General features: G+C 45.2%; 1 protein-coding gene across 1 annotated transcript; it reads right to left on the minus strand.

The window, feature by feature from the left end:
- Positions 1-5,751: 5,751 nt before the first annotated feature.
- LOC128844625 (natural killer cells antigen CD94-like) lies at positions 5,752-21,698 on the minus strand. Its single transcript, XM_054042524.1, has 7 exons — positions 21,595-21,698; positions 18,131-18,236; positions 15,066-15,164; positions 13,988-14,101; positions 8,185-8,333; positions 6,657-6,760; positions 5,752-5,893 (listed from the first exon to the last, which is right to left on the minus strand). Exons 1-7 carry the CDS (start codon positions 21,667-21,669, stop codon positions 5,752-5,754), a joined length of 789 nt encoding a protein of 262 aa, XP_053898499.1. The 5' UTR covers positions 21,670-21,698.
- Positions 21,699-26,142: the final 4,444 nt, after the last annotated feature.

Raw genomic sequence — 26,142 nt, forward strand, 5'->3', positions numbered from 1 at the left:
AAAGCCTGAAGTTTTAAACAGAGAATGAATGTTTGCCTCATCATGCTGCAAAATTGTTATATTTCAGCTAATTTTTGGTGAGAAAATTGAAAAAGGAAAGATATCAAAGTGAACATATGTTGTCTCTCTCTCAAGCTGCAAACAATTCTGGTTCTGCTCCACTACTCCTTCCTTGTATTTAAGTACCCAGGGGAGAGAAGCCATCGACTCCTCTTTTTCTAGTTTTGCCAACACCAGCAGTAGAAACAAGAATGGTGTTTGAAGGCATCCAGTTATGTCACATAGGAGCCCTGCACCCTGACCAGAACACTCAGAACAAGATACAAATAAGAAGGTGAAGAAAAGTAAAATTCTAAACTTTTATCTCCACATTAACTCATATTTGTTTACAAAACCAATTCAACATTTTAATGTGTATGTGTTTGTGTAAGTGCAACAGTAAACATTAGAAAGTGGAAGGTGCAAAAAAATCAGTTTGAAGGGCCCTTCTGCAGTGTTTTCTGCATTTCTCAGATTCTGATTCTGATTCTTCATATACTCTAACCCAAATCAGTTTCCCGTCTCTTGGCGGGATGACGGTAACGGAAGGTAGATCGTGGACTGGCAGGCACTCCCCTATTCGGTTCTGTGCGAGCTCCGCAAGGCGGTTCGCGAGACCGGGGTGCGGTCTACTTTCACCCTGGGGATCTTGGAAGGTGTGTCGAACAGCTATTGGTTAATCCCCCAAGACTGGAAAGATGTGTGCCGCATGGTGCTGTCTCCCGCGCAATACGTTGTGTGGGATAGCGAGTACCAGCGAGAGGCGCTTGCGGCGGCCGCACAGGGTGGGGGGGCCTATCTCGCTGAGCAGTTATATGGCACGGGACATTTTTCTAGCATCCCGCAGCAGGCGGTGGGCACGCCCCAAGCGGCTTATCCCATTATTGGTCAGTGCGTCCGTCGGGCGTTTCGTAGGGTCCTCGCTACGGGCGAGTCCTCTAAGTCTTTCGCGGTTACTCGGCAGGGTGCCGCCGAACCGTTCCATCAGTTTATTGACCGCCTCCAAGGGGCAGTCCAAAGGCAGATCGACAACCCGGAGGCCCAAACTGAGCTTATGAGAAAGCTGGCTTATGAAAACGCCAATGCAGATTGCCGCCGTGCAATGCAGGCAGTGGTCAGGCGCCCGGAGTACACCCTGGCACAGTTGCTACAGGCGTGTGCTGACGTAGGCACTCAGACCCATCAGATGGCCTTATTGGCTGCTGCCCTGCACAAGGGGCAGAAGCCTCAGGGGAACTGTTTTAATTGCCAAAAGCCCGGGCATTTTCGGCGGGAGTGCCAGGCCCCCGGGGGGGGGGGGGGGCGTGCTGAAACAAACCCCAAGCAGGCCAGAGGCCCCGCACGTTGTGTCCCAAATGCAAAAAGGGCTACCATTGGGTGGCGCAGTGTCGCTCAGCCGGGGGTGACAACCGGACCCTAACAACCAGCCAGGACAACCCCCCGGGAAACTCGTAGTCGGGCCTGCGACCAGCCCGAGGCCAAAGGCCGCGCCCCTCTCCGTGCACGATGTTCCCGCCGCCACAAGGGGCAGTGCGGGGATTGACCTTGTCAATCAGAAAAATATGGATATAACTCTCCCTGGGGAGGTCCTCCTTATGCCGTCTCAAATTCAGGGCCCGTTGCCGGAGGGCACGGTGGGCCTTGTTCTGCCCCACTCGTCCGCCAGCAAGTAGGGCTTGTTTGTGGTGCCTGGGGTGGTGGACTCGGACTATGGTGGAATTATCCGCCAAAACAACTGTTTCAGGGAGATGCCTGGGCACAACTTATACTTGTGCCTTACTCCCTTCTGGCAGGGGGAAGAAATGTCCCCCGAACCGGCGGTTTCGGGTCCACCAGCCAGCGCACTATTCACCCGCAAGTAGCAGCGGTCGTTAAAGACATTGGATCACCCCAACCTAAACGCGTTTATTCTCTCGACGATCAGCCGTTCGAGGGTGTCATCGACTCTGGAGCAGACGTCACCGTCATCGCCGTTGCGCAGTGGCCCGCCCATTGGCCCACGGAGCAGGCTCCTGCTGTCTGGGATGTGGGCGGGGCGCAGGACTCGCAACGGAGCGCCCGATGGTTGGAGGTTAGGGCGCCCCAGGGCACCCGCCGCGCCCGTATCCGGCCCATCATTCTCCCCGTCCACCTCAACCTGTGGGGCCGTGATTTATTAACGCAGTTTGCTGCCACCATCCATATTGATGATTAGGCGTACGGCCCTCCCCCTCCGTTGGCTCACTGACGAGCCCGTCTGGGTTGCGCAGTGGCCGCTTCCTGTAGAAAAGCTGGAGGCCCTCCAGCACTTGGTCAATGACCAGCTACAGGCAGGGCATTTAGAAGAATCCACTAGCCCATTTAATACACCCGTATTTGTTATTAAAAAGAGATCTGGTAAATGGCGCCTCCTGCAGGATCTTCGCGCCATTAACAAAATTATACAGCCTATGGGTCCCCTGCAGTGTGGTACCCCCAATCCCAATCTTATCCCATGTGATTACCAATTATTTGTTATAGATTTGAAAGATTGTTTTTTTACCATTCCCCTGCACCCTGAGGACCGGGCACGCTTTGCCTTTACCGTTCCAGTCTTAAATCATTCCCAGCCCACTTTACGCTATCAGTGGAACGTGCTCCCTCAGGGCATGTTAAACAGCCCCACCTTATGTCAACATTTTGTTGCGCAAGCCTTACGGCCGTTTCGCACAGCACACCCGGATGCTCTGATTTACCACTACATGGATGACATCCTGGTGGCTTACCCCGTACTTCCTGATGACTGGCTGGACGAACTGCGCCACCAGCTTTTTGTATCTCGGTCACCGTATGCTCCAGTCATACGCCCGCCCAGTTTGTCCCGAGCTGATGTTGCTCAACCCTCTTACGTTTGTACAACTCCAACAGTTGTTGGGGTCCCTTAATTGGATTCGCCCTTTTTGCCCTCTGACTACCTCTATGTTGTCCCCTCTTTTTTCTGGCCTTCGGCAGGGCCGCCTCCCCGGGGATGTCATTCCCGTTTCCCAGGAACAGCGCCAAGCGGTCGCCCTCATTAACCAGACCCTGGCCCAGGTGTGGGTCGACCGCCATGACAGGGAACAGCCTTTGCTCGCCAATTTGCTTCCTACGCTCTTACAACCGACAGCTGTCTTCGCCCAAGAGGGTGCGGCAGCACGTCTTCGTCTAATTGAGTGGATTTATTTGACCCACTCCCCTCCGCATACTATTCAGACACTCCCCCAACAGGCCGCAGAGCTCATTTTTAAAGTACGGGAACGATCCCGCACCCTCTTGGGTTGGGACCCCGCTGCCATTATTGTCCCTATCCCAGCTAAGGACTGGGAACGCGCTGTCTCTTGCAGTGTCACCCTTCAGTTGTCTCTTGCTGACTATGTCGGGGAAATCAAGTATCACATCCCCCCTGACCCCCGTCTCTCGCTCCTACAACAGCGTTGCCTTCACCTCCGATCACCTTTGTCCGCCATCCCCATTGAGGGTGCACTTACCCTCTTTACGGACGGCGGCCCAACACGGGGTGCGGTCAGCTGGCAGGAGCAGGGCAGTTGGCAGGTCCGTTTTACCCTGCCTCAGCGTTCCCCCCAGCGTGCGGAACTAGACGCTGTTATATTGGCCTGTCGATGTTTCCGGGATGACCCTTTTAATCTTATTACTGATAGTCTTTATGTTACTAATGTTCTTAAGTCTCTTTCAGGCTCCTATGTGTTGCCCTCCTGTGATGACAACCTGTTGGCCCTTTTTCTCACTCTGCAACAGCTCCTTTCCGTCCGCTCTAGCCCCTTTTTTGTGGCACGGCGATGGCCTGGCACCAGAGGCTGTCGAACCCCATTCCGCAATTCAACCTACATCTACAGGATCCCGAGCGTCCTCGCCAGCGCCCCCCGCGGGAGCCCCCACAGCGCATGACCTGGGGACAAGTTAAGGCCCTCTCATTGCAGGCCGAGCAGTTGCGGGTGCAGCAGCAGCTGGAACCTACCGCAGAAAATTATCTTGTGACATTGCTAGCTTGCTTTAATGCTAACTCGCTCCTCATTTTGTGCATACTGGGGGGTTTTTTGCTGGCTCCTGGTTGTCAAGGCGAGCCCCAGATGGAACAACGGCTGCAGTTTAACATTTGGGTCCGCCTGGCACAAGTATTGAATCAATCTAATTTTTGCTTAGCCGCTACCCCGGAAATGCAAGGTCTGTTAAGTACCTGCCTTATTCCTGTCTGTAAGCCACCTAGCGACATACCAGTGAATATTCAGTTGGGCCTTAATAATATTGTTAATAAATCTGTCATACAATATTCCACTCTTACCCGCTGGGGAGAGGCTATGTATCGTCTCCCCTTGCGGGCAGTACAACTTTATACCCCCTTTGTGGCAAACCATGCCAATAATACTTGTGCCAAAGTAGTTAATTGTTCTAATTATAAGCCCCATGGGGGGTGTTTGGCGACTGGCCAGGCCTTATGGAATTGTACCAAACCGCAAAATGTGTCGGCTAATTTTGGGCACATCGAATTGCCATCCGGTTGGTTCTTTACATGTGGCCGTCGCACGTTTAATTATGTCCCCACAAATCTTTCTGATACTCAATGTTGTTTAAGTCATTTGGTCCCCATCATGCCGCAAAAAGCGTTGCTTCTTTTTCCGCCCCGCCTTAAGCGTAGTAGTGTCCCCTTGTCTATGACATGTAATGGTAATGTTAGTCTATTAAGTCAAGCAGAATATATTTCTCTTGCAGCCTCTCTTGTAGGCCTGCCTGGGCTGGCCATAGCTCAAGGCAATAATATAGCAGAATTGGCATGTTTGTTAGCAAAAACCATAAATTCAACCTCCCGGGCCATTGGGCTCCTCAATGAGGAGCAACAAGAATTACGGCACGCCATCCTAGATAATCGAGCCGCTATCGATTACTTACTTTTGCAGCAACATCTGGGATGTGAGACAATAAAAGAGATGTGCTGTTTCAATCTCACTGATAATGGCAATCGTATACAGCAGCAGCTTAATATGTTAAAACAATATGCCCAAGCCATACGCCAAGATATCTCCCCTCCTTGGTGGGATTACCTCTGGTCATGGCTACCTTTTGGGTGGATAAAAACCCTCTTGCAATATGGGGTCCTAATTTTGGTCCTTGGCATTTCACTGTGCTGCTTCGTTCAATGTATACCTAGCCTGGTAGCACTGTGTATGCGACCCTGCGAGGGTGCCCCGTCTAAACACCGCTTTTAAAACAAAAAAGGAGAGAATGTAGAGACACACAGCTCCCGAATTGCTAGTTCACGGCTGCGGCACACTGCGCCCGTGGCTGCAAGGCCGGAGCGGCCTACACCCCCACGCCTGTGATTAAAAAAATTTATTGGCTGACCTAATCATCACCCTCGCTGCTCGTTTTCACGTGCACAAGATATGACCTTGTTAAGTCATGTTGATGAGTATTGTATGCTCCTCCTATGCGCAGAAATTCAACCACTTATAAGTGTAGTAAATAAAGAAGTAAGATAATAAAAACCCCAGTGAAAAGTCCCTGGGAGGCTTTTTCGGCTACCACGACCTGGCGCTCTGTCTCCTTCCTTTTTCGTCGCCACACACAGTAAAGTGTGTTACAATTTTACAGCATAAATGTAGCCTCTGAAGAGGGAAAGTTGAGAGTGGTAGTATTTATTGGGGGATATTTGTCATTGTGTTTGGGATGCCCCAGATTTTATGATTTCCATGGTCCATTTCATGCTGATATGTCAGGCTTTGGCCAAAGAACCAGCTGCTCACAAATATAGCGCTTTTCATCTTTGCATGGACTAGAGGAGAGTTCTCCACCTGTGACAAGTGCACAGTTCCCATCAATGTATCCTTTATTTATTGCAAACCTATGATAGAATAAAATGTTACTTAAAGTCATTCTAGTTATATCTCTATTACTACCTTATTTTTCCAAAGGTTAAAATGTCTATAATTTAAACGTGGCAAAAACAAATAATTTTAATAAGAAGAAAACAATTGTGGAGAAGCAGAGGGGCCATTATTAAAAAAATCATCAGTAAATTTGGTATTTATGAATGTGAGGGAATAATTGCATTGGCTAGAGTCAGGAGTGCAGATGTTCCACGGGTTATGCAAACCCTACTTACGGAAATCTGGACTTATGGAAAAAGTTCCATAACTTCTCCCCCCCCACCGTAATTGTTGGAGATACATTTCCGACCTACGCAAAATTCGACTTACGCAAGGCATTCCGGAATGGAACGCATTGTGTAAGTCGGGGAGCTTCTGTAGTGTATCACATGCTGTGCAAATTTTTCACTTAACTGCCAGTGCATTTCAGCCATGACACAACCTCCTCTCTATTCTTTTTTTTTCTTGAATTCTTACTGCCCTCAGTTCATTGCCAATGCACTTCTTCTTGACCTGCAGCACCGGCTTCCCCTCCACCTTTGATGTTTCATCCAGCTTTTTGATCAATACACCTCAACCTTGACTTGTACCATCCTTTGCTGCCCCATAGAATTTAAAAATACATTTCAGTGATGACATATTGTACTCCTTTTTACTGAAGCTTGGGTTTCTCTCTGTCATAGCACTGTTAATTCACTTCATTGAAATGAGAAGTTTCTAGTTGTGTCTGGAACTTACCAGTCAGTGGAAAAAGCTGTACCGTTCACCCACATCCACAATCTGTCGGTCTTCTCACGTGACAATCCTATCCAGTGAGAAGTTGCCAGGGGGCTTATAAAATCCTATACAAAGACAAAGCCAGTTCATTCCTTTCCCTGCTCATTTCATGGATGTACGTACATCAGGTATTTGCTCGTTTCACAACTGTATGGATATCAGGTACAGTGGTGTGGTTAACAGGTCCCTATGTCCTGAGGTAGCTTCACGGTTAGGACCCTACCAAATTCATGGCCATGAAAATGCGTCATAGAACATGAAATCTGGTCTCCCTGTCTTGAAATCTGTTTTTTTGTGTGCTTTTACCCTATACTATACAGATATCACAGGGTATATGAATGTTTCTCATACTGGGGGTCCTGACCCAAAAGGGAGCTGCAAGGGGGTCACAAAGTTATGTTAGGTGGGTCACGGTATTGCTGCCCTTACTTCTGCTCTGCTTTCAGAGCTAGGTGGCCAGAGAGTGGCGGTTGTTGGCCAGGCGCCCAGCTCTGAAGTCAGCACCGCGCCAGCAGCAGTGCAGAAGTAATGGTGGCAATACCATACCATGCCACCCTTACTTCTGCACTGCTGCATTCAGCATTGGGGGTCAGGAGAATGGCGGCTGCTGACTGAGGGCCCAGCTCTGCAGGCAGCGGCTCAGAAGTAAGGGTGGCAATACCATACTATGCCATCTTTACTTCTGCTCGGCTGCTGGCGACAGTTCTGCCTTCAGAGCTTGGATCCCAGCCAGCAGTCACCACTCTCCAGCTGCCCAGCTCTTAAGGCAGTGCTGCTGCCAGCAGCAGCACAGAAGTAAGGGTAGCAGTACCACAATCCCCCCCTACAATAATCTTTTGACCCCCTCCCCAACACACACACACACACACACAACTCCTTTTTGGGTCAGGGCCCCTACAATTACACCACCATGTAATTTTAGACTTAAATAGCTATAATAATTAAATGTATGATTTTTAAAATCTTATGACCATGAAATTGACTGAATTGGACCATGAATTTGGTAGGGCCCTACTCATGGTTGATCAACCCCATTAACCAACCTGATCACATTCTTCATTTCCTTCACAAGTGTTTGCTGTAGAAATTGTGACAACATTCTTTGTTGGTTAATCTCTATTCACTCTCTTGTCTAGAGGGCAATACCTCCCCTAGATCACTTCTGAGACAGAGAAAAATGCCCAGAGTGATGTACAGGTTTTTCTTATACTACAGTAATAGATGTAGCTTGAATATGAAAAGTACTGGTGACATTGGGGTTTTGCCTTTCATCAGGTGCCTTTTAATTTAATTTATGGTTCAGTTATGGCTCTAATGCTGGGGAGAGAAGAGGAGGTGTGAGGTAATTAGCCTTCAAGAAAAAAAAAAGCCATCATAAAGCAAGTTACCAAATGAAGCCAAATCTCATTTTCCACAATCCTCTTTTCACTGACAAATCTTTTATTGGCTGTTTTGAATATGCAACTCTCCAAAGAGAAAGGTACTCTACCAGCTCTTCTTTGTTTTCTATAAGGAGGAGTCTGGTGCCAGGAGAAGAGCAGGCCTTTTGACTCTCCAGCCAAGGTTTGGATTCAGTAGAAAAGTGGTAACATTTCTCTCCATGGGGAAACCAATTTTCTGGGCAAAGAAACTTCCACCCTTAAAAAGAAATACAGTTTATGTTTCTTCTGTTGCTGTTACACTTGTCCTCCCTCCCACATTTCCTCCACTTGACTGTTTCATCCACTTAATGTGCTTTGTCTGTATTAAGTTTGTCATCTCTCTCACATAGCAGCTATCTCTTATGGTGTGTTTTTACAACATCTAATATAATGGAGGCCCATACCTGATTGGGGCCTCTAGATGTTCTTTTATTAGAAGTATTAAGTTCAATTTGTAATAATAGATTTTCTCTTGTAGTTTGATTTTGAGTCAAGTGCATCACAAACCATCTTGAGATTCACAAGCATTGACGTGGTTGTTTGTATTTTCATGCTGGCATGAGAACTCGTGTGCTATAGCAAATAAAATAATTATTGCTATGCCAACATCACTTTCCTTTTATACACAAATCATGTTTGTTTGTTTTCCCCCTAGGGGAATTTTGTGCATTTTTTGGATTCTATACATCCAGTGTGAGTGCTATTGTAATTAATTGGCTGGTTCTTTGTTAGTAATTATTGAGCAGGATTCTTGCACAATGGGTAAAATTCAGTGAGGATCTGTAAGTGAGGCTTCTTCATGCAGAGTTAGACTCCATTTATCACTCACTTACTGATCTGCAAGTATCAGGGAATCTAAGCTGGTGAAACCTACATGCTGAGAAGCACCAGAGATGAGATGGAAAACATTGAAGTGGGAGGTTGACTAGTTTATCTTACAGCTTCTTAAAAGAGAACTGGTAGGTAAGACACCATGGGAAGAAAATCTGAAGGAACAGGGAGTTTAGGAAAGCTGGCAGTTTGTCAAAGAGACAATATTCAAAGGCACAAGAGCAAATTATTATGAAGTGAAGGTATCACCACTTCTTTCTATGGACTTTGAGGAGATCTTTATTGCCCCCTGACTGGTTTTCTTTGGTATCGCCTAGAACTGGAAAGGACCTTGAAAGGTCATTGTGTCCAGCCCCCTGCCTTCACTAGCAGGACCAAGTACTGATTTTGCCCCAGATCTCTAAGTGGCCCCCTCAAGGATTGAACTCACAACCCTGGGTTGGGCTAGCCAATGCTCAAACCCCTGAGCTATCCCTCCCTCTGGTCACAACAATGCTTGGCCCATGACTCTAATTAGGCTTAGTGCTCTGCTTCAGCCCCTGTGGGCTGTGTTTCTGGAGACAGCCAGGTGCAGGGATGTCACCCCTTTGCTGACTCAGGCCTTCCTCCCTCCCTTCCTTAGTTGAACTCTCTCTTTTTATAGCAGGCCCTGTTACCTCTGTTGGTTGCAGGTGTGGGTCCCTGACTCAATGACTGGCAGTTGTGGCAGCTGCATGAGGGTGTGGCCAGGCTGCTTGCCACTTGGCAGGAGAGGCTCCCCTCCCCCTTCTGCCTGTGCTCAATGTGGGGTTAGAGGCCAGTATGACCCCATCAAGAGCTCTTTAACAAATTGAATATCAAGAAGGAATCCAACAAGAAGTGGAATATGGACAATCTGTGAAGGATGAGTACAAAAGAATGGCACAAGCATGTAGGAACAAAATCAGAAACGGCAAGGCACCAAATAAGCAAATAGCAAGAGCCATACAAATTAATAAAAAGTGTTTCTGTAAATGCATCAGGTGCTAGAGAAAGGTGAAGGAAAGTGCAGGTCCTTGACTTAGAACAAAGGACAGCTAATGACGAATTATATCAAGAAGGGTGAAGTGTTTAATGCCTTTAATAAATAGGTAATTGTACCAAATATTTAAATACAATTAATACTAACAGCAAGGGGGAAGAAACACAAGCCAAAACAGGAAAAGAACAGGATAAATAATAGTTAGATAAGTGACATGTGTTCAAGTGAGCAGAGCCTGAGGACATTCACTCTAGAGTACTTAAGGAACTAACTAAAGCAATCTCAGAACCATTAGGAAATATCTTTGAGACAACGTAGATTGATCAAGAAAAAATCATGCCAAACCAACTTAATTTCCTTCTTTGACATGGCTACAGATCCAGTGGATAGAAGGGAAGCTATACACATTATATATCTTGGTTTTAGTAAGTCTTTTGACACAGTCTGACATGACATTATGATAAGCAAGCTAAGGTAATATAGTGTATATGAAATTATATACGGTGGGTATAAAACTGGTTGAAAGACCTTACTTGAAGATTAGTTACCAGGGTCCTGGGTCCAGTATATTCAATGTTTTCATTAGTGATGTAGATAATGAAGTAAAAAGCATGCTTATAAAATTTGTGGATAACTCCAAGCTGGGAGGGGTTGTTAGCATGTTGGAGGACAGGTTTAGTATGCAAAATGATCCTGACAAATTAGAGAATTGGTATGAAATCAACAAGATGAAAATCACTAAAGAAAAGTGCAAAGTACTACACTTAGGAAAGAAAAATTAAATGTACAACTACAGAATGGAGAATAGCTGGCTAGGCAGTGATACTGCTGAAAAGAATCTGGAGTTTATAGTGGATCAAAAATTGAATATGAAACCCCAGTGTGATGGAGTTACAAAATAATTTTCATAAAATTTTTGATGTATTAACATGTGTCATATGTAAGACATCAGAGGTAACTGTCCCTCTGTATTCAGCACTGGTGAGGCCTGAGCTTGAGTCCTGTGTCAATTTCTGGGTGCCACATTTAGGAAAGATGTGGACATATTGGAGGGAGTCCAGAGGACAGCATCAAAAATGATAATATGACATATGAGGAAAGTTGACAAGACTGTGCATGCTTAGTGTAGAGAAGAGAAGCCTGAGAGGTGACAAGAAGTAATCAAGTTCATGTACAACAAGGGAGAATTTGGTTAGGGTTAGAGTTAGAAAGAAACTTTCCAAGTATAAGGATTTTTAAGCACTGCAATAGACTTACAAGGGAGGTTGTGGAATCCTCATCTTTGGAGGTTTTTAAAAACTGTTTACACAAACACCGGTCAGGGATGATCTAGGTATGTTTGGACCTGCCTCAGTGCAGGTAACTTGACTAAATGACCTTTTCATAGAATCATAGAATCATAGAATATCAGGGTTGGAAGGGACCTCAAGAGGTCATCTAGTCCAACCCCCTGCTCAAAGCAGGACCAATTACCAACTAAATCATCCCAGCAAGGGCTTTGTCAAGCCGGGCCTTAAAAACCTCCGAAGAAGAAGACTCCACCACCTCCTTAGGTAACGCATTCCTGTGCTTCACCACCCTCCTAGTGAAATAGTGTTTTCTAATATCCAACCTAGACCTCCCCTGCTGCAACTTGAGACCATTGCTCCTTGTTCTGTCATCTGCCACCACTGAGAACAGCCGAGCTCCATCCTCTTTGGAATCCCCCTTCAGGTAGTTGAAGGCTGCTATCAAATCCCTCCTCATTCTTCTCTTCTGGAGACTAAACAATCCCAGTTCCCTCAGCCTCTCCTCATAAGTCATGTGCTCCAGAAGCCTAATCATTTTTGTTGCCCTCCGCTGGACTCTTTCCAATTTTTCCACATCCTTCTTGTAGTGTGGGGCCCAAAACTGGACACAGTACTCCAGATGAGGCCTCACCAATGTCGAATAAAGGGGAATAATCACGTTCCTCGATCTGCTGGCAATGCCCCTACTTATACAGCCCAAAATGCCATTAGCCTTCTTGGCAACAAGAGCACACTGTTGACTCATATCCAGCTTCTCGTCCACTGTGACCCCTAGGTCATTTTCTGCAGAACTGCTGCCTAGCCATTCGGTCCCTAGTCTGTAGCAGTGCATGGGATCCGTCCTAAGTGCAGGACTCTGCACTTGTCCTTGTTGAACCCCATCAGGTTTTTTTTGGCACAGTCCTCTAATTTGACTAGGTCCCTCTGTATCCGATCCCTACCCTCTAGTGTATCTACCACGCCTCCTAGTTTAGTGTCATCTGCAAACTTGCTGAGAGTGCAGTCCACACCATCCTCCAGATCATTAATAAAGATATTTAACAAAACCGGCCCCAGGACCGACCCTTGGGGCACTCCGCTTGAAACCGGCTGCCAACTAGACATGGAGCCATTGATCACTACCCGTTGAGCCCGACGATCTAGCCAGCTTTCTATCCACCTTACAGTCCATTCATTCAGCCCATACTTCTTTAACTTGGCGGCAAGAATACTGTGGGAGACTGTATCAAAAGCTTTGCTAAAGTCAAGGAATAACACATCCACTGCTTTCCCCTCATCCACAGAGCCAGTTATCTCATCATAGAAGGCAATTAGGTTAGTCAGGCACGACTTCCCCTTGGTGAATCCATGCTGACTGTTCCTGATCACTTTCCTCTCCTCTAAGTATTTCATAATTGATTACTTCAGGACCACGATTTTTCCAGGGACTGAGGTGAGGCTGACTGGCCTGTAGTTCCCCGGATCCTCCTTCTTCCCTTTTTTGATGGGCACTACATTAGCCTTTTTCCAGTCATCTGGATCGCCATGAATTAATAGAATAATGGCTAATGGCTCTGCAATCTCACCCGCCAACTCCTTTAGCACCCTCGGATGCAGCGCATCCGGCCCCATGGACTTGTGCACGTCCAGTTTTTCTAAATAGTCCCGAACCACTTCTTTCTGCACAGAGGGCTGTTCACCTTCTCCCCATAATGTGCTGCCCAGTGCAGCAGTCTGGGAACTGACCTTGTTCATGGAGACAGAGGCAAAAAAATCATTGAGTACATTAGCTTTTTCCACATCCTCCGTTACTAGGTTGCCTCCCTCATTCAGTAAGGGACCCACACTTTCCTTGACTTTCTTCTTGTTGCTAACATACCTGAAGAAACCCTTCTTGTTACTCTTAACATCTCTTGCTAGCTGCAACTCCAAGTGTGATTTGGCCTTCCTGATTTCACTCCTGCATGCCTGAGCAATATTTTTATATTCCTCCCTGGTCATTTGTCCAATCTTCCACTTCTTGTAAGCTTCTTTTTTGCGTTTAAGATCAGCAAGGATTTCACTGTTTAGCCAAGCTGGTTGCCTGCCATATTTACTATTCTTTCTACACATCGGGATGGTTTGTTCCTGCAACCGCAACCAGGATTCTTTAAAATACAGCCAGCTCTCCTGGACCTCTTTGCCCTTCATGTTATTCTCCCAGGGGGTCCTTCCCAATCAACATTTCTGTGATTGTATTATTCCCTCCTGTTAACTGTTTTTTCTTCCTACCGTCCTCTCTGGTGGTCTTTCAAGATGTGACTTAAACAGCTTAGCCTCCCTTATGTTCCCTTAAGACTCACTTCTGAGTTTTCCAGTGAATGTAAAATTTTGGTAAATAAAGATAAAAAGAATTGGAATCTAATTAACCAAAATGTCGTACTTTGATATTCATCAGTGTTAGGAATTCGATATGAAATTATTTCAGTCTAAAGTTACAGCATATAGGGGAAAAAATTGCCCTCCTGAACAGGGCCAGCTCCAGGCACCAGCTTAACAAGCAGGTGCTTGGGGCGGCCAAAGGAGAGGGGTGGCACCTGCGGCAATTCGGGGATGGCAGGTCCCTCACTCCCTCTAGGAGCGAAGGACCTGCCGCTGAACTGCCGCTGCCGATCGCGGCTATTTTTTTTCCCAATTGTTGCCGCCGATCGCGATCATGGCTTTTTTTTTTTTTTTTTTTTGCTTGGGGCGGCAGAAATGCTGGCGCTGGCCCTGCTCCTGAAGCCAACTGACCTTTATGTTTCCTGTTGAAAACCTTTGGCAGATTTCCATTCTCAGCTTGGGTAATTTCCTGGTGCTGGCTGAGGTTATCCTGATGTCTACATGGTACACGGGAGATCTGAAAAACTTAAAGCCAAAATAATATAACAATATGATGTATCACTTAAAAGTAAATTGCAACAGTTGTACAAATCAATATATTATGCCTTATAGGGACTAAGTTCTACCCGCAGTTATGCCATTGTTGTATTATTAAAACAACATGTTATGTTATATGTAACATGTCAGATACTTTTTCTTGTTAAAAGTCATCTTAAAATTAACATTTTGAACTTACTCCCCCCCGCAAAAAAACCCAAAAAACAAAAAACCCATTGTGTGACTGAAAATCTTAACTCTGTAAAGAGTCACAGAATATAGCAGTTGAAAACATCCTGATTTCCAACATCTGGGTTGAACATGGGTGATGTTTGCAGTGACCTCAAAGCAGAAAAATCCTATTTTCAAAGTTAGATTCCAACACAGAAAAATCAATACTTAGGAAGAAAGTGGTAAGTGAAAAGCCCTGGAATCTTTGCAAGGAAGACAAGGACACTTAAACTATGGACAGGAAATTCAATGAAAGTATCAGCCCAGAGGAATGCTCAAATCAGGGGTGTGTTTTGGCCTATGAGGCTGAAGCCAGGCGTTTAGACCCCAAATTCATGGTTCTGCAGGGGTCCACCAGAAAGTCTGTCCTGCATATTTGTTCTGGAGGACCCTCTGCCCCTTCTAGCTCTTGGGAGATATGGGAAGTTGGAGTTGTTATGCCAGAGGCTTCTCAGCTGTCATTGACCCTGGATACTCTGCAAAGGGGGTCCCTGGTTTGGGTGTTTGTGGCTGGAGAGAATGTGACAGAATGCAGCTGGGGTCCATGCCAAGCCCACTAAAGCCATAATAAGGCATCTAAATAAGTGGCCTGATTTTCAGAAGAGCTAAGCATTGCAGCTCTTTACTGACTTACACCTCATGAGATTTACTCTCCAGCAGTTACACAAGGAGTACACCAGCACAGAGCTAGTCTCTCAATATCTACTTTGCTCATGCTTACCATTCGCAGCCAAGACCCCAACAGCTATGAGCAAAGCCAAACAGAAGATCCCCAAAATCCCTGCAATGAGCCTCCATGCGGGAGCTGGAGCAGAAGAATCTGAGAGAGAGAGAGAGAGACAGAGAGGGAAGAAGTACAGAATTGCAGAGGGAAATGCTTTTAAACCCCAAACGAGGCATATGCCATTCGTGTTCTGTGTTAGTGAAATGCAGCTCAACCGCACACAAGTATTCATTCTCCCTGCTCTACCTTCACACATATTCAGCCGTGTCAGAACAAGTTGTCAGGGCTCTTGAACTATGGAATGAAAATCCTTGCCCTGTTCAAAGTTATACAGGTTAAGATACCCAGAGAGCAGGATCTAGCCTTAACAAAGCCTCAGTAAGGATTCAGACTGTTTTACGTGGGACTTGATGGCAACAGAACTGTGTTCTGGGGTCCTAGCAGAACACCATAAAGGGATATTCCTTCCACCTTAGCACTTATATGGAGCTTTTCAACTGTAGCACTTAAGAAGGTAGGAAACTATTGACCCCATTTTACAGATTGGGCAATTGAAACAGAGAGAGGTGAAATGCTTTGCCCAGGCTTACCAAGGGAGTGAATAAATCCCTCCTCTCCTGGCTGCCAGTTAGAAGCCCTGTGCAGTGGTCCAAAATGCTTCTATGCAGCAATTTGTGAAAGAGGGGAGGCATTATATTCATTCACTGTTAGTCCCGTGTACGATCATTAAGGTGGGGTAAGGATAAAGAGGCTCAGAAGAAGGAGTTCTAGGAAGAATAAAAAGGGCTCCCCTTTCCCTCTTGGGAGTTCCACCATCAAGGGCACCTTAAAAAAACCATTAAGGGCTCAGCTGTGCCTTTTAGGAACTGCCTTGTGTTGGGCCAGTGTGGAGCCCCCCTGCAGGAAATCTGGTTGGGGATCATGTCTCCTGAGACACAGTCCCTCCCCGAGCTCTCAAGTGTGCAAGGGTAGAGTACTCACTGCACCATCTTATAAGATGGTGGAGCTGCTCCCCTGTGTTACCTAGTGGCGGGGGGCAGTAATGGTACTAGTCCATTGTGGGCCCTAAACAGGAATATTTTGTGCCCCTTAATTCTAAATCAGGAAAGTTTTTATAATAAAAAGTGAATGGGGGCCCCATGGAGCTGGTTGGGGCCCTAAACAATCGCTTAGTCTGCTTATGTCTAGTGTTGGGTCTGGGGCAGGGGGCTAGATAAGGCCATAGTTGTATTTCCCCCTCTGTCCACTTTGGGGTGGCCAATGCCTCTGTGCGTTCTAGGAGGGAACAATCCCTGCAGCTGGGAAGAGAATATCTGGCCACTGCATTTGGGGGTAGAAGGCAGGGCATGCCTAGTACCCTCTGCTCATCTCCCTGAAAACATTCATACAGGGGCTGAGAACAATCTGGCCCAGTTCCCTGTATTACATGGATGCATAGCTCTGCTCTGAATTTATTTTTAAGGCTTAATTTTATATTATAATATAAAGAATGTGCAAAGAAGCCAGCTTGGTAATGCTTGTGGCATCTTAGCCATCGAATGTCTTGATTTTGGGTATTTAAATCCCAATCCTTTATGTGCAGTTTTGCTTTTCATGTTCTCATACAGTTCAAGGAAGGTGTTAGTCTATGGACAGTTAAATAGTAGTATGAGTGGAGTCAGAAGCTTATATCACGCAGTACCTTTGCCTTGGGGGTTCGTAGTCTGTTGTCTCCTCTGCTGCTCAGAAGCATTATGGCATTTCAGTTCTGTGTAGGTAACCACCTCGTCATTTATCTCTAGTGGGTTATAGCATAGAAATAGTGATTTTCATTCAATGAGCTGATAAAGGTGGACAGCTCTGATTACAATCTATAGAACTATAAAACTTTCACTGCAGGATGTAGGGCATGGCAGAACTTTGGTATTAAAAACTTTTGTTCCAAAACACAATGGTCTGCAGTAGCCTGTCAGTGTACTGGGATCAACCAACTAACATCTGTGAATTCAGCATATGCATCTTATCACCTTGTTTCCAATATCTGACTCCTATTTAGCATCTTAGCCAAAAGTGTTGTTATATTTAAAGTTATTCAAGTGACTTATATAACCCTTTGCACATACACTATAATCAGAAAATTACAGTTACAAAGCTAAACATTAAAAGTTATGGAAATATCCAGTTAAGATAATGTACCTGTTCGACTAACCTTGACTCATGCATTCTGCTAATGACAATCTTGAAATGTAAAATTTCACTTTACATACTTCAAAACAAATTGAACTGTGATCTACTAAATGTATTTATAAACTCCTTAAACATTTCCAGTGCTATTTCCTTGATTTAAAGCTTGCTTCTGCTCCCATTGAAGTCAATGGTTGTTTTACAATTGATTTCAGAGAAAACATAGCAGTTGGCATTATGCTCTTCTAGATGGAGCCCATTTTTTTTCTGTTTTTAAAAAGCATTTTTAAATGTCATCTTCTCAAAAAACTAACTGCTCAACTGCTTGGATGCTCAGTGGAAATCCTCTGTAGCTCAGGAAATTCTCCGCTGAACAGGAATGATCTTAAGGCTCTGGGATGGTAAATAAATGTGGACAATTAAGGATCAGCCATGACTTCATGATATTGAAGGCAAAACATAGAGAAAATGGTACTTTATTCGCATATGAATAGGTTTCAGAAAGGAGAGAATTCACACGTCACCTCCTTTAATACTCCAACCAGAAGGCATGACTTAAAGAGACCGTGTCTTCTTGAACACAGGGCAAATCAACAACATCCATTGACATGGAATGGTTTGCGGTAACACAATCGCAGAACTGTGTTCCAGGGCTCCGAAGGTACAATAACTTTTGTTCCCCATGCCCAGAATACAGTGTACCATTCCAGGAGCATGTCAGTGCCTTACAGATGTTAACAAATTACTAAAATAACTGTGCCTGACACTGAAGAAAAAGCTAATAATATAAGTAGATAAAGTCAGGTACAATATGTACAGCTCAAGCAAGAGATTTAACATGGAAAATAAAATATCAGTAATAGCAGATATGTTGTCACATGCTTACAAACATACCACACCTTTGTCCCTGGTGTTCTTTTGTCTCTTTTTCTTCTGCTGCTTGGAAGGAGTTTGAAATTTCAGGTCTACATAGGTCACTGCCTGCTCACTCATTTCTGGTGCATTCTGGGATAGAAAGATTGGATTCAATAGACTGAGATGAAAAACGGATCTGATGGAAACTGATACTTGTACTATGGAACCACAACAGCAATCGTCAGGATCTAATACAGAATAACTGAGGGTTTGGAAGAACCAATCCTCCTTCTCACTGCACAGGGAATGTGGCACCTAGTTCTGAATGCGGGACACATTAATACACACTGACAAACTAGAGAGATTCAGAAAAGAAAAGCAAACAATTAAATAAAGCCTCATGGGGACAGATTTAGGAGTATAAAAGATAGAGCTACGATTTCATTTGCTCTGGCAGTAGAGAGAGGCTGGACACAATCTGGCTCCTAATGCTGGAGAACTCAATACTTAGTGGCAGCGCCAGTATCAAAAGAGCCCCCAGTCAGACAATTTCTGGCCCCCTCCCTTGGCTGACAGGGACGGCTGTTCTGGAGGAAATGCTTACAGCATATGTCATAAATGAGCAGTATTACAATGGGTGCCCCTCTCTGCTCTCGCCTTAGGTTTCTAGAGCCTCTGGATATAATTCTCCACCTGTTTTATACAATTGACTTTAATAGGGATTGTGCACCTAAATCATTTAGGCACTTTTGTTAAAAATCCCACCTTTAGGTACCTAAATATGGATTTAGGAACAGAACTTTAGACCCCAGTGCCTCCAAGAACTGATGCTTGATTGGTGCACCTCCTCTTTGAGTGATATCCTTTAGTACTATGCACATTGAGTTCCAGTACAGAGTCATGGGACCACATTATGCTCTGAGACAGCCCTGTGTACCTCTGGCATAATTCCATGGGAATCACTGGAGTTACTCCAGATTTTCACAGTCCAAAAGACCTCAGAATGTGGCCTCATACTGCAGAGATAGAAGTGAAGATGTCAGTCCCCTATTAATGTCATTTAATCCTTGAGGGGGCCACTTAGGGATCTGGGGCAAAACAAATAGTTGGGGATTGGTCCTGCTTTGAGTAGGGGGTTGGACTAGATGACCTCCTGAGGTCCCTTCCAACCCTGATATTCTATTCTATGCTTCTATGATTTCATTCATTGGGAGTCTGTAACAAGAATAATGCAGCTGACTGGAACGGTTAAGGGATCCCTGACTCTCACATGGCAGGGAAGAACAGGAATCAGGGTCCAGAAGGGTCACAGGAGAAAGGAGTCTTCTTTCCCATTGGATGATTGAGGCAGGGAAGCCTCTGGGGATTATGAGAAGTGTTTTCAGTTGTGTTATTTTTCTCATTTTTGTTTGTTCTCATTGTTGTAAACAATAAAGAAGGGGATGAAAAGGAACTTGGGCCTGGAGATTGCCTCCCTTGCCTAGCTGGTGAAATAGAGACCCGCTTTCTCCCCCCCCACCACCACACACACGTGGTCTATACAACAGTCCTGCATTGAAAACAGACTGGGGATTATACTTTCATATGTTTATCGTAGGATTCTGTCTAGAGCTTTATCCAGTCTAATTTTAAATGTTTCTTGCAGAGGGATTTCCACCCCTTACCTTGGGAGACATTTCTGTCTTACCTCCCTCCCTTTACACCTAGCTCTACAACCTCAACCCTCCCCTCCCCCACCAAACAACCCATTTCCCTCTTTAATGCTGATACACTTTCAATATTTCTAAACAGTTATTGTGCATCCCCTTTTAGCCAGGGTTTGCACAAAGTTCATTATACACACTTAGCTCTTGTATTTTTTATTTATAAGTCAATCCCTCCAGCCCCTTTAATAAAGTGCATGTCTTTTCTCTGAATTCCTTTAAAACTTCCAATAATTTTCTGCCTTAAAAAAAAAAGAACATGTTTCTCTAAATCTTTGGATTGGGGACCATGGCCAAAATGTTCAAAAATGGGTGCTAAACATTAGGCTTCCAAGTCTATGTGTGGGTGCCTATTTAAGCAGCCAGATTTTCAAAAGTGCTGAGCACTCAGTAGTAACCATAGATTACAGAGGGGCTGATGGGTGCTCAACATTTTTTAACATATATCTATTTTCAGATGCCTAGATTTAATTTAGGAACCTAACTTTAGGCACCCATTTTTAAGAACATAAAACCATAAGAACGGCCATACTGGGTCAGACCAAAGGTCCATCTAACCCCGTATCTTGTCTTCCAACAGCGGCCAATGCCAGATAATTCAGAGGGAATGAACAGAACAGGTAATCATCAAGTGATCCATCCCCTGCCACCCATTCCCAGCTTCTGGCAAATAGAGCAAGGTACACCATACCTGCCCATCTTGGCTAATAGCCATTGATGGACCTATCCTCCATGATTTTTTTGAAAATCTTGGGCCATCTCCATTATATTCTGTACAGACAGCTACACACTAGATATTCAACAAATAAATAATAAAATACTAATAATAATGACTGAAAATGGAAGTGCACAGAATTGAGTGTGGTATTCTAGGTACACTCTCATCAGAGCCATAGAGAGACAGTCCTGCAACACAGTACATCTAACTATGCACAAAGTGTTATTTACCTTTTTGGAAACATAACACATTACAAGTACATGTTTAATCTGTTCTCCACTCTCACTCCTACATTTCTTTCATCATTACTGGCTTCCATTACTCACTAGCACTAAATAGCTATGTGTTGGATTATTACATCAGATGTTATAGTTTTAATATAATTTTCTGCTTATTTTGCTAAACTTTCCAGATTGGTTTGGGTTATCTATCTGATCTTGTTTGTGTTTGCAACAACCCTCCATTTAGCATCATCTGAGAATTACATGACATTAGTTTACATTACATTAACAGGCTATGTACTCCAGTTTCAAGACTATGAAGATGATAAATAACAAAGACCCTGACACTAAGCTCTGTCTATATCCATTTATCATTACACTTTTTTCACAGTACTTCAACCAGTTTTTAATTTAGTGATAATGTCCTTATCCAAGACTATTTGAAGTAATTTGCTAAGTAAGATTTCTTGAGAAATACTGTCAAATTCCTTACTAAAAATTAAGATATTAGATCTCTGGTCTTCCCCAGTTTATGCTGATCTGTTAGATTTGCCATATACAATTAGATAGTCTACATACTGCACCAGAGAAGCATACAATACAGAAATGTAGAATTCTAATGCCTGTGATAATAAATTCTTTCACAGTCACTTAATACAAATAATAATAATGAAATGGTACTATATTTCATGCTGTCTCTTAAATTGTAATTAGAAGAAAAATATTGTACAGGAAGCAGACATATGTCTATTCGAGAATAACTAATTCCACTCATTTATTGAATTATATCAAAGTAATAAACTATGCCTCTTACAACAACTACATGCTCTAACAATGAAGGTCCTTGAAGAATGTGGAACTCATACCTTTGTAGCTCTTTGATAGGAGGCTGGCGTGCGGGAACTAGACCTTGAAGTGCCACAAATAGTTTTGTCCTTCATGAAAATCCCTTGGGGATGGAGAGAGAGACAGTTTGGTATCACCCTGTCACTGCCTTGTAAGGAGATGGACAACAGGAGCTGAGAGGGGAAGAATTATTCACACTGCACTAGCCAATCTGAAACTATACAGGAAGTTCTCATTCTGGTAGTTTGAAATGCGCTGCCCCCTCACAAAGCGCTCACAGGAACTCCTGTCTTTGTAGATTTACCTGTGAATTTAATCTGCTTAAGGTCACGTATATATTGAATTTATTAAACAACGTTGTCTAAGCAACCAATGATCAGCTACTGTCTCTGCACTTCTTAAAATATGGGGTGAGATTGTTCTGTCAGTTATTCTGGTGTAAACCCAGAGTAACTCCATTGAAGTGAATACATTCACTCCCTAGTTATACTGATATGAATGAGATCAGAGTCTAGCCTGTGGTCTCTGTGTTCAAGTTCCCTATTTGACTTACCAGGGAGGCAAGTGTAGCCCAGTGGAGAGCTGAGTGCTCTTCCTGGCTTCATCATGGAACTGTGGACTATGGCCAAGACACTGCCATTCTCTGGAAGAGGATGAAGCTATTTAGGTAAAGAACAATCCCCAGTGTTTGCCTGAAGCATAACTAGGGGTCTATCAAATTTGCAGCAGTGAAAATAACATCACAGACTTGAAATCTGGTGTCCCCTGGGAAATATGGTCTCCAGGCACTCAATTCTGAAGGCAAAACCATGCCACCCTTAGTTCTCTGAAGTGGTTGGCAAGCAACGCTGCCTTCAGAGATGGATGTCTGGGAAGCAGCCACTGCTCTCCTGCCACCCAGTTTTAGTGAGCACCGCTGCCAGCAGCACCGCAGAAGACTTTAAATGGCATTATGAGTGTCACAGTCATCCATCTGCTGACCAGACCGAGAGATCTGAGATGTGTGTTGCTTGCCTGGAGATAGAATTCAGGATGTGACAGAGTGTCTGCCGAGACTGATCAAGCCCTTGGACCACTACCCCTTCCTACTTCTCCATGTGGGCACCAATGATACTGCCAAGAATGACCTTGAGAGGGTCACTGCAGGCTACGTGGCTCAGGGAAGAAGGATAAAGAAGTTTGAAGCACAAGTCGTGCTGTCATCCATCCTCCCTGTTGAAGGAAAAGGCCCAGATAGGGACCCTCAAATTGTGCAGGTAAATGCATGGTTACACAGGTGGTGTCGGAGAGAGTGCTTTGGATTTTTTGACCATGGGATGTTGTTCTGGAAAGAAGGATTGCTAGGAAGAGATGGGATCCACCTATTGAAGACAGGGATGAGAATCTTCGTAGGCAGGATTGCTAACCTAGTGAGGAGAGTTTAAAACTAGGTTCACCGGGGGACGATGACCTAAGCCCTGAGGTAAATGCGGAACTGGGATACAGGGAGGAAATACAAGCAGGGGGTGCAATGGGGGGGTCCTCCTGATTCATATTGAGAAACAGGACAATCGGCTAGTTATCTTAGGCACATGTACATGAATGCAAGATGCCTGGGAAACAAGCAGGAAGTCCTGGCACAGTCAAAGAACTATGATGTGACTGGAATAACAGATACCTGGTGGGGTAGCTCATGTGACTGGAGCACTGTCATGGATGGGTATAAACTGTTTAGGAAGGACAGGCAGGGGAGGAAAGGTGGAGGAGTTGCACTGTATGTAAGAGAGCAGTATGATTGCTCAGAGCTCCAGTATGAAACTGGAGAAAAGCTTGTTGAGAGTCTTTGGGTTAAGTTTAGAAGTGAGATCAACAAGGGTGATGTCATGGTGGGTGTTTGCTATCGACCACAGGATCAGAAGGATGAGGTAGACGAGGCTTTCTTCAGACAATTAACTGAAGTTTCCAGAACACAGGCCCTGGTTCTAATGGGGGACTTCAATCACCCTCACATCTGCTGGGAGAGCAATACCGTAGTGCACAGACAGTTCAGGAAGTTTTTGGAAAGAGTTGGGGACAACTTCCTAGTGCAACTACTAGAAAAACCAACCAGGGGCCATTCTCCTCTTGATCTGCTGCTTACAAACAGGGAAGAATTGGTAGGGGAAATAGAATCGGGTGGCAACCTGGGCAGCATTAACCATGAGATGGAGCTATAATAAAATGCCCCCTCCCACGGGGTCCCCTGGGTAAGCACCAGCATTGTATATTGCTAAGACTTTTATATGCCTTGGAAAGTATTTTGGGAAGGGTTGAAGGTGTGAGTGTGGAGTGGAAGATTCCTTTGCAGGTTACTAGAGGCAGAAAGGGGAGGAAGGACGAAAGGAACGGGTAAACTCAATGATTTAGCTAGGCCCAAAGATAAGGAATGAAACTGCTGCCCAAGGCCAGTGCACACAAACAAGCCCTCTGCTGCCAAAGAGCCAGAAGCCTGTGTTTCAACCACAGCCAGCCATGAGAAAGGAGAACTGAGCCAGACAGAACTGAAGGGATTGCAAAATTTGTAAGATTGTGAAGGTCAGTGAGTTGAAAAACAACAGTCTTGCGACCCTGAAACCGTTTTTTTTTTTTGGAGGGGGGAAACTAAGGGAGCTGCAGAAGGCCAGTTCGGACTGGTACCGAGAGTATGGGGGATGAGAGTCCCTGGAGGAAAATGTCCCCGGAAGAACCCAGGGCTTAAAACCCTCCTGAGAGCTGAAGCAAGTCGGAGATTTACAGCAGACCCTAGATGACCTGTGCACAGGGCAGAACTCTCATCTACTCATCCCCCTCTTCTTCTTACGTTACACCCATAGAATCATAGAATCATAGAATCATAGAATATCAGAGTTGGAAGGGACCTCAAGAGGTCATCTAGTCCAACCCCCTGCTCAAAGCAGGACCAATTCCCAGCTAAATCATCCCAGCCAGGGCTTTGTCAAGCCGGGCCTTAAAAACCTCCAAGGAAGGAGACTCCACCACCTCCCTAGGTAACGCATTCCAGTGTTTCACCACCCTCCTAGTGAAATAGTTTTTCCTGATATCCAACCTGGACCTCCCCCACCGCAACTTGAGACCATTGCTCCTTGTTCTGTCATCTGCCACCACTGAGAACAGCCGAGCTCCATCCTCTTTGGAACCCCCCTTCAGATAGTTGAAGGCTGCTATCAAATCCCCCCTCATTCTTCTCTTCTGGAGACTAAACAATCCCAGTTCTCTCAGCCTCTCCTCATAAGTCATGTGCTCCAGACCCCTAATCATTTTTGTTGCCCTCCGCTGGACTCTTTCCAATTTTTCCACATCCTTCTTGTAGTGTGGGGCCCAAAACTGGACACAGTATTCCAGATGAGGCCTCACCAATGTCGAATAAAGGGGAACGATCACGTTCCTCGATCTGCTGGCAATGCCCCTACTTATACAGCCCAAAATGCCGTTAGCCTTCTTGGCAACAAGGGCACACTGTTGACTCATATCCAGCTTCTCGTCCACTGTGACCCCTAGGTCCTTTTCAGCAGAACTGCTACCTAGCCATTCGGTCCCTAGTCTGTAGCAGTGCATGGGATTCTTCCGTCCTAAGTGCAGGACTCTGCACTTGTCCTTGTTGAACCTCGTCAGGTTTTTTTCTGCCCAATCCTCTAATTTGTCTAGGTCTCTCTGTATCCGATCCCTACCCTCTAGTGTATCTACCACGCCTCCTAGTTTAGTGTCATCTGCAAACTTGCTGAGAGTGCAGTCCACACCATCCTCCAGATCATTAATAAAGATATTAAACAAAACCGGCCCCAGGACCGACCCTTGGGGCACTCCACTTGAAACCGGCTGCCAACTAGACATGTAGCCATTGATCACTACCCGTTGAGCCCGACGATCTAGCCAGCTTTCTATCCACCTTACAGGCTTGGCCAACATTGGGTTGTGCGTGTGTAAGTATGAAAGTGAGTTAGGGCTTGAGCACTAACGCTTTCTTCCTCCCTTTGAGTGACATGGGGCGCGCCCACCATTCACCGCTGTTATTTGGTTAATAAAGCTTTAAACTTAGTCACTTGGTGTGCTCCTTCAACTCCTCCCCTAAAGATTCTGCAGCCTCAGCCTGATCACCTGAAGCTGCAGGCAGATTGGTAACATAAATCTGTCACATTTTTGTGGAGAAGTGCTGGTGCGGAGGGTCTGAGAGCGCACCAACTGTTCTAACTGGCTGTATTAACGAATTGTTTCGGCATGTTCAGGAAATGAATGATTATGATTGCGGACTCGGGAGTCCCGCAGTCATGGGCGACGGCATCCAATATGGTTTCAAGGCTGGACACATGGGCATTAGGTAGCGTGGACAGGGGAGTCCCGCTGCCTGGCCTGCTGGTGTCACGGGAGGCTGGTGGACTCGAGCCTCAGAAGGGGCGACAAAAAGGGACGGGACCCTGTTGCCTCTTTCAAAGGGGGTTGAGGACCTCTCCCAGCTGGAGAGGGCTGTCACCAAGGTGGAACATGATCTCTGGGGTTCCGTGGTGGAGCTTCAGAAAAGTGTGCAAACTTGGCAGGATTTGTTAGACCTGTAT

Source organism: Malaclemys terrapin, chromosome 1 (genome assembly GCF_027887155.1).
Source record: "Malaclemys terrapin pileata isolate rMalTer1 chromosome 1, rMalTer1.hap1, whole genome shotgun sequence".
NCBI classification, from domain to species: Eukaryota; Metazoa; Chordata; order Testudines; family Emydidae; genus Malaclemys; species Malaclemys terrapin.

Bases quoted from the DNA above. Each gene is read 5' to 3' on its own strand.
- LOC128844625 (XM_054042524.1), bottom strand. From the start codon at position 21,669: ATGAAGGACAAAACTATTTGTGGCACTTCAAGGTCTAGTTCCCGCACG. The intron at 18,237-21,594 runs GTATGAGTTCCA...TTTCTATCCCAG, and splicing joins CCTATCAAAGAGCTACAAAG to AATGCACCAGAAATGAGTGA. The intron at 5,894-6,656 runs GTAAGTTCCAGA...ATTCTATCATAG, and splicing joins ACAGCTTTTTCCACTGACTG to GTTTGCAATAAATAAAGGAT.